Below are 9,759 nucleotides of genomic sequence, written 5' to 3' on the forward strand. Positions count from 1 at the left end.
GCAAAACATATATATAATTGAATAGAGTGTAAAAAGGAGTAAAATGAAGCATATATCTATAAAATGTAGATGTGAAAAAATATAAGTTAAAAAGCGACTATGAAATATAAGTTGGTATAATAAGCATCTAGTTGGAATGGGAAAAAGGTAAAAGAAAGAAAAAGAGAAAAAGCATAAGAAAAAGAAAAAAGAAAAAAGGAATTTTATCTGAAATGAGTCATGAGGCAACACCTGGAACTCAATATACTATTTTCCCCTGGCGTTGGAATTTTACAGTCTTGTGGGATCCATAGGCTTCTCATCCACCTGTTCTTCCAGTCTGTCTTCTGGGGGAGGGGCCTGTTGCACTGTTTCTCAGGTATCCCTGCCTGGGCGGAGTTGTCCCAGGGGGATGGGCTCAGTGCAAACTGATCAGAGAGATGGGCTCAGTGCAAACTGTCCTCTGTGTGGCTTTTGTTCCCTGGAAGCTTTCCATGCCTCTTTAGAAGATCAGAACAAAAATGGCCATCCCCAAACCTCTGGCCCAGAGCAGAAAGATCACAGTCTTCCCTCCTTGATAAACCCTCTGGGACAAAAAGTCTCCACTCCTGTATTTGCCAAAAGCATAGCCTCCCATGGTGCATGCCCACTGCAACTCTCTCAGAGGTAGTCCCAGGGACCCAGGAGTGCCACTGCCCTTTGTGACTCTAAAACTGTAAGTGGCTGAGGGCTTGCAGGCACACCCAAAGCTCCTGGATAGTGTTTGGGTGTTTCCCTAATGTCCTTTCCAGACCGTCACTGCCCTGGGAGCTTTTGCCCAATCATGGGCACAGCTGTTTCACCCCTCCCAGGGGATGGTAAATGGCCCCCACATTCCAGTCTTTTTCAGGATGCTCAGGAAAAGAGTGATTAACAACTGGCCCTGCTCGAAGTTTATGGCGACCTGAGCTGAGAGTCCCTTCCTGGGCTCAGTGACCATAACCTGCTTCCTGGCTCCACTGCTTGGGCACTCTACAGGTTCAGGCACCCTCATTCGCTCTGTGACTCCTTGGATCCTGATTCCACAATGCCCCACCTAGAATTCTGCCTTTTCATTGCAGGAGCCCCTTTCAGAGGGATATCCCTCACTAGAGCAGATTACTAAGAGTTCCAAATTTGTGCTCCAGTGTTATATCACTTTCCAGGAACAAGCTTATGGAGGCTCCCTCCCCTTTCTGTTTATCTTCTGATATCTCCCCTCAGATTCATGACTGCACATGTCCTACTTTGCAAAAAGCAGTTGCTTTTCTGCTTGTAGAGATCCAGATATATATTCTTACATCTCAGGCTGACTTAGTGGGTGTTGAAAATGATTCGATAGATATCCAACTAAATTCAGGGGGCGAGTTGAAATGGGGTCCTCTACTCCTCTGCCATCTTTGCCTCCCTCTGCCAATGAGTTCCTGAACCCTTGGAGATACATTGGGCAATCTGACATGGTGTACTATTCATTTGAAGGTAAGGTTTTTGGTAGTTTTTGGTTTATTGATGGGTACTGAGACCATACAACTCACCAGAAACGTTATCTAGGAAAATGATCATTCACATAGAAAAGTTTGGCATCCAGGTGTCCCTCATCTGTTGTTATCTAGGAATCAGGTAATTTCAGTTTTCCCTGTGGTTGTCTCCTTCCTACAAATCCCAAAGCTAGGGCTGTCCTGCTTCTGCAGGTGACATGACACTAATGGGCATTGGGGAGATGAGCTCAGGACATCTCTTCCCTATAACTACTTATAGCCTCATTTCACACAAACAAACTCACTGTCAAGTCTCACTTGGGTAAGTGACCATTTCTCAGTTTTATTAACAGTGAGTGCTCAAGTGTTAGATGGGAGTTTTTGTTAAAGTATTAGAATTCGCTTCTCATACTTTCAGTCTTCTATCTTATTGAATTATAACTACCATTAGTTGACATTACCATATTAAAGGTAAATTTATTTAATGTTATTAGGATATAAATTTGTAGATTTATGGAATATTTGTGATGTTCTATTTGCATTTGAATGCTTTTTACTATTTCTCGCTTTCCCTGCCTATGCTTTTCCCCAGGATTGCTGAGAATAAAGTGCCTTAAAAGAATGATATCTTTGTCGATAAGCATTGTGTTTTAAGTCAGTCAGAGAAAGACAAATTCCATGTGATCTCACTCATGTGTGGAATTTAAGGAAGAAAATAGATGAACATATGGGAAGGGGGGAAAAAAGGAGAGAGGGAAACAAACCATAACAGACTCTTAACAATAGAGATGGAGGGAGCTGGTTGGGGAATGGGCTAGATGGGTGATGGGTATTAAAGAGGGCACTTGTAACAAGCACTGGGTATTGTATGTAAGTGATGAATCACTGAATACTACTCCAGGAACAATATTGCACTCTATGTTAACTACCTAAAATTTAAGTTAAAAATTTTTTAAAAAACCATATAGAACAAGGGGAAAAAAATAAACTGCAGTCTGAACTAATTTCAGTAGTCACAGAATAATAGATGCTTTTCAGTTATTCAGTGGTATCTAATACTTAACTTACTTATTCTTTAGGCATTTGTACCTTTTACAAAAATATTTTGTGCAACTGATCTATGTAAAAAGTTTTTTTTTCCTTCTTGAAATTGCCAGCTCTATTTCTCATGATATCACTATTGCCACTGAATCAACCAACTTACCTGAACCTTTTCACTTGCAATTTTCATAATGACTTTATGCTCTCAACGACTAATCATAGGTTTTACAATGTTTTTACAGACTATGGTGAAATTAATGAGGAATATAATGTTATCGAGTAACACAATAATAAAACAGAAAAGATGTGATTTTGTCATATAGATTATGCTATATATATATATATAGCATTATATATGTTATTATATATAATATATAGTTATATATATTATGTATTATATATGTGTCTGTGGCAGTCTGCAAACATCTGTATAACTATTACATAACTTATTAAAAATACAATTCTAAATGCAAGATTTTTTCTGAAGATGAGGAAATAAATTTTATCAAACTATATTTTCTCCAATAAAATATAGTCTAATGAGAAATATTACTTGAGTTCTTGTGAACGACTTCTTCCTTACATTACACCTCATTATTTTGGACATTTAATGTCAGTCCAAAGAATTTATGATGAGTATTTTATCCCAGGTTTACTTATTGGTGATATTTACCCACCTTTATCCATTATTATGTATATAATATAATATACATATCTATGATTATATATATAGTAGCTTCAAGTGAGGGTATAATAATGAGAAAGAACTTCAACTGCATTATTTGCCTTCTGGGACTGCTCATGGGCTTCATCCTCAGCCCCAGGAAAAACTAGGTGTCTCTTCCCAGAGTGAGTACTGAGATGTGCATTTAGATTTTTAGGTTTTCAAGATTTGAGCTGGTACCAAGTTCACCTTTACATTCTCATCAGCCTATCAATTCTATAGATTTTTAAAAATATTTTATTTCTACAGATATGCCCTATGTTTTCCAAGTTCTATGATTTTTCCATGGTAAGGTTGCCAGATAAACACAAGATGCACAGCAGTTTGAAATTCAGAAAGACAACAATGACGTTTTTGTACCACTGTGCAATATTTGCTTACTTCCGTGTAATATGTGTATGCAATTTTTAGGACATACATATGCTAAAATAATTTTTCATTATTTGCCTGATATTCAAATTTAACTGAGTGTTTTACATTTTATTGCTCAACTTGAATCTATGAGAAACATGGTGCTTTCCTGTCCAGGCTCAGCACCCTCAAGACTGTCACTGGAAAATTTTTTTTATATATCCAGCAGGAATACACTTTTTCAGTATGTGATAGCCATTTACAGAAAGTAGGCATGAATTAGAGGTGGCCAGCCATATAGCTCATGAACTAATAAAATAAAATATTAAAATTTTTATCTATGTCATTTTATTTAATATTATCTCTTTTTGAAATGATTCACTTGTACAGTTAAATAATTACACATATGTTAGTGGTCAACACCCAAATGCTGTTTTACTGGTACTGGACTGCGATCCCTAAAATTTGGATATCATTGTCCCTTTAAGCAAATTTTGCCCTAATCTCTAAGGAATCAACATGACAGCAGAACCCAAGTGTTCTGTGAGTACAGATATATGCTTGTGGGAACTACTAGTTTTTTTGGCTCTGGCATTGAAAATAAATTTATCACATAATAGATTAAACATTTGGAAAAATGGTTACAGCCATTTAATCAAATATATAATTATTTCTTTATAAAATCACATATATCAGGGGATTATAGAGCAATGTTTACCTCAGCAATGACATTCTGAGTTTCAGCCAAAAATATTAACTCTCAGAATTTCTTTACTGAAAACAAAAGTGAGTACTCTTTCCTTTCAAGAGAAGAATAAATAAAAGAATAAGTAATAAAACTCAGGCAAACCCAAAACTGAGGGATAGTCTGTAATCCAGCTGATTGGTGCTCTTCAAAAGTGTCAAGGTCATGAAAGATGAAGAAAAACGAAGACACAGTCTCAGTTTTAAAGACTAAGGAGACATGACAGATAAATGCAATGTGTAATCCCATATCGGACCCTGGACCATGAACAGGATATTAGTGGGACACAGTAGAGTAGCAATGGCAATTTCCTGGTTTTATCATTGTATTGTGGTTATACAACATGTTAACATTACGGGAAGTTAGGTAGAGTATATAGGAATTCTTTGTACTCTTTTTGTAATTTTTTGTAAATCTTATAACCTCTTTCCACGTACATCTCACATATCTGTATCTTAATCAATTGCTTTGTTCATTCACTGATTTTTTTTTCATTAAAGGACTGTAGGCTAAGCCTCAAAAAAAAAGAATAAGTAATACAGCTAATTTTTTAAATCCCTGGATCACATTAATTGGGTAAAATAATTATGCTTTCATACAGGGCAAACAACATGATAAAATAATTGCAAAATTGTTCAGTGACATTTTACAAAGTGTTCTAATATTGAAAGTATTCTGATGAGACATGAGGATTTTTAAAGGCATGGGAGGATATCCTTTTATTAAATGAAGTCCCATGAAAAAGATCTTCATATAAACATTTTTATAATAATATTTTTATTATATTATGTTAGTCACCATACAGTACATCTCTAGTTTTTGATGTAAAGTTCCATGATTCATTAGTTGCGTATAACACCCAGTGCACCATGCAATACGTGCCCTCCTTACTACCCATCACCGGCCTATCCCATTCCCCCACCCCCCTCCCCTCTGAGGCCCTCAGTTTGTTTCCCAGTGTCCATAGTCTCTCATGGTTCATTTCCCCTTCTGTTACCCCCCTTTCTTCTTCCCTTTCTTCTCCTACCAATCTTCCTACTTCTTATGTTCCATAAATGAGTGAAACCATATGATAATTGTCTTTCTCTACTTGACTTATTTTGCTTAGCATTATCTCCTCCAGTCCCGTCCATGTTGCAGCAAATGTTGAGAAATCGTTCTTTGTGATGGCTGAGTAATATTCCATTGTATATATGGACCACATCTTCTTAATCCAGTCATCTGTTCAAGGACATCTCAGCTCCTTCCACAATTTAGCTATTGTGGACAAAGCTGCTATGAACATTGGGGTGCATATGGCCCTTCTCTTCACTACATCTGTATCTTTGGGGTAAATAGCCAGTAGTGCAATTGCTGGATCATAGGGTAGCTCAATTTTTAAATTTTAAGGGACCTCCACACTGTTTTCCAAAGTGGCTGTACCACATTTTGATACAACTCTGTGGACATCATAGTGGAGAATTGTGTGTTTGTCCTCTTGAAAATTGCGAGTTGGTCTTCAGCAATTCCCTACTGATATGAAAAGAGATTATAGAAGGCAACTGTGATTGAGAATAAAGGGGAGTGAGCCAGGTCATGTCGGATAAATTTTGTTAATAGGATTTGTAATAAAAATAAATAGTCCACAGGGCGCCTGGGTGGCACAGCAGTTGAGCGTCTGCCTTCAGCTCAGGGCGTGATCCCAATGTTATGGGATCGAGCCCCACATCAGGCTCCTCTGCTATGAGCCTGCTTCTTCCTCTCCCACTCCCCCTGCTTGTGTTCCCTCTCTCGCTGGCTGTCTCTATCTTTGTCAAATAAATAAATAAAATCTTTAAAAATAAATAAATAAATAGTCCACTTCCAAATCTTCATACCCTTAATGTGAATACATTAGGTTATATGACAATGAGAATTAAGATTGCAGATAGAAGGAAAATTAATAATTATCTGATTTTTAGATGGGGAGATTATGCTGAATTATCAGGATAAGCCAAATGTAATCATGGTGGTCCCTAAATGTGGAAGGAGGAAGAAGAGAAAGTGTCACAGTGTGATGCAACACTCACCTGGACATAACTTTGTCCCAATTGTTTGGTGATTCTTTTGACGTTACCATAAAATTTACAACAGTTCAATTATACAAACACCTATGAATTCTTTATACATCTATTTAGACATTCTTGGTACTGAGTATGAGAAACAATAATGCAGAACAGGAAAGCAAACTTTCTACAAAAGAAATGCATGTATAGGAAAGCTGTTAAGGGTATACATCCTAAGAGTTCTCATCACAAGGGAAAAAATTTTTTTCTTTTTCTTTTTTTTTAAATTGTGCCTATATGAGGTAATAGATGTTAACTAAACTTATTGTGGTAATCATTTCCCAGAATGTGTAAGTCAAACCATGATGCTACACAGCTTCAGGGTATACAGTGATGTGTGTCAATTATAGCTCAATAAAGCTAGATGAAGATGAAGATGAAGAAGAAGAAGAAGAAGAAGGAGAAGGAGAAGGAGAAGGAGAAGGAGAAGGAGAAGGAGAAGGAGAAGGAGAAGGAGAAGGAGAAGAAAAGAAATGCATGTACCATAGGAGTATGGAGAATGGGTACATTATCCTGGCATGATTATGGATATGTTGTTTGAGATGTCTCTCTCCTAACCCCTCTTTCCTTTTCTCTCTCTCTCTGTAGATGGATGAGAGATAAATAAATAAGTAGATAGATAGACAGCAAATAGATATGTGTATATAATATTCACACACCCAAATTGGTGCACAAGTAATGTTGAGATTGTATTTCTCAGACTTTATACAACATAGGTTTACTGATTAACTGGGCAAAATAAAAATTAGGTGAAATAAAAATTGTGATTGTGGTGATTTCGACAACAAAAATAATGACACTGATGATGTGAGGTCTTTTTTTTCAGATATACAAAATATGTTTTTCTGCCATTATGATGATCGCATCTTCCATTTGTGTTACTGTTAAAATATGCCAATTTTTACAAGCTGGTATTGGAGTCTCAGCCAACATCTTCCTCCTTCTCTTCCACATCTTCATGCTCCTTCTGGATCACAGGCCTAAGCCCACTGACCTGATCATCTGTCACTTGTCCTTTGTTCACATAATGAAACTCTTTACTGGGCTGTTTTTATTGTCTGCAGAAGTGTTGGGATCACTGAACTCTATAAATGATTTTGAATGTAAGGCTTTATTCTACATGAGCAGAGTAACAAGGAGTCTCTCCATCTGCACCACCTGCCTCCTGAGTGTGCTCCAGGTCATCACCATCAGCCCCAGCACCTCCTGGTTGGCCAGGTTTAAATATAAATGCACAAAGTACATCTTCCATTCTTTTCTCATCTTATGGTTTCTCAGTTTGTCTCTCAGTAGTAACTGCATCATCTATTCTGTGGCATCTTTTAATGTGACCCAGACCAATCTACTGAATGTCAGTAAATACTGCTCACTTTCTCCCATGGATCCCATCATCAGGGGACTGATTTTAACGTTGACAATAGCCAGGGATGTCTACTTTGTCGGAGTCATGCTGCTCTCAAGTGCATACATGGTGATTCTCCTCACCAGGCATCAGAGGCGTTGCCAGCACCTTCACAGCACTAGCTTCCCAAGAGCCTCCCCAGAGACCAGGGCCACCCAGACTGTCCTGTTGTTGGTGAGTTTCTTTGTGGTCGTGTACTGGATAGACATCATCATCTCATTGTCCTCAACTGTGTTATGGAATTATGACCCAGTCATCCTGGATTTCCAGAAGCTTCTGTCCAATGTCTATGCCACTGTCAGTGCTTTGGTAATAATTAGTTCTGATAAAAGGATGAAAATGTCTTTCAAAAGTGTGGGAAAATTACAAACAATTTATAACTACTTATTCATAAGATAGATATCCAAAAAAATGTTTATTTGGCCTTTATTCAAATGACACAGAATATACTTAAATAACATTTAAAATTTAATATTAATTTATATGTAATTTAAAATTATATTTTAATTTATCTAAATATTTTTGAAACCTGTGATACCATCAATCCTCCAGTTTCTTTAGTTTACTATAAAAGAGATTTAATATTCCCATATGTTTGCAAGTTCCTTTCTAAAACTCCCTTAAGGAAAATTTTCTCTCCATACAAAGAAAAAATTTCTGAAGTACTATTCTTGTACTTTGGTTCAATATTGCTATTACCTATTGGGAATGCAGTATTTTCTTGAAAACTAAACTTATTCTTTTTATTTCAAGATATTTAGCTATGTACTCAATTTTATTTTACTTTATTTTTATTTATTTATTTTTTTAAATGATTTTTTATTATATTATGTTAGTCACCATACAGTACATCCCCGGTTTCCGATGTAAGGCTCGATGATTCATTAGTTGTGTATAACACCCAGTGCACCATGCAATATGTGCCCTCCTTACTACCCAGCACCGGTCTATCCCATTCCCCCACCCCCCTCCCCTCTGAGGCCCTCAGTTTGTTTCTCATAGTCCATAGTCTTTCATGCTTCATTCCCCCTTCTGATTACCCCCTTTCTTTATCCCTTTCTTCCCCTACTGATCATCCTAGTTCTTATGTTCCATAGATGAGAGAAATCATATGATAGTTGTCTTTCTCTGCTTGACTTATTTCACTTCGCATTATCTCCTCCAGTGCTGTCCATGTTGCAGCAAATGTTGAGAATTCGTTCTTTCTGATAGCTGAGTAATATTCCATTGTATATATGGACCACAACTTCTTAATCCAGTCATCTGTTGAAGGGCATCTCAGCTCCTTCCACAATTTAGCTATTGTGGACATTGCTGCTATGAACATTGGGGTTCATATGGCCCTTCTCTTCACTACGTCTGTATCGTTGGGGTAAACACCCAGTAGTGCAATGGCTGGATCATAGGGTAGCTCAATTTTTAACTTTTTAATGGACCTCCACACTGTTTTCCAGAGTGGCTGTACAACTTGCATCCCACAAACAATGTAGGAGGGATCCCCTTTCTCCACATCCGCTCCAACAATTGTTGTCTCTTGCCTTGTCTATTTTTGCCATTCTAATTGGCATAGGTGGTATCTCAGTGTGGTTTTGATTTGAATTTCCTTGATGGCTAATGATCTTGTACATTTTTTCATGTGTCTGTTAGCCATTTGTATGTCTTCATTGGAAAAGTGTCTGTTCATATCTTCTGCCCATTTTTTGATTTGTTTATTTGTTTCTCGTGTATTGAGTTTGAGAAGTTCTTTGTAGATCTTGGATACCAGTCCTTTATCTGTAGTATCATTTGCAAATATCTTCTCCCATTCTGTGGGCTGCCTCTTAGTTTTTCTGACTGTTTCCTTGGCTGTGCAGAAGCCTTCTATCTTGATGAAGTCCCATAAGTTCATTTTATCTTTTGTTTCTCTTGCCTATGGGGATGTATCATGAAAAAGGTTG

General features: G+C 37.2%; 1 protein-coding gene across 1 annotated transcript; it reads left to right on the plus strand.

Annotated features, from left to right (window-relative positions):
• The first annotated feature begins 7,273 nt into the window (after window positions 1–7,273).
• Window positions 7,274–8,202, plus strand: LOC103656380 (putative vomeronasal receptor-like protein 4). Its single transcript, XM_008683754.1, is given in 2 exon segments — window positions 7,274–8,153; window positions 8,156–8,202. Coding segments are annotated over 2 exon segments (927 nt in total).
• Window positions 8,203–9,759: the final 1,557 nt, after the last annotated feature.

The sequence above is a fragment of the Ursus maritimus genome, unplaced genomic scaffold, assembly GCF_017311325.1.
Source record: "Ursus maritimus isolate PB19 unplaced genomic scaffold, ASM1731132v1 scaffold_5, whole genome shotgun sequence".
In the NCBI taxonomy this organism is placed as follows: Eukaryota; Metazoa; Chordata; class Mammalia; order Carnivora; family Ursidae; genus Ursus; species Ursus maritimus.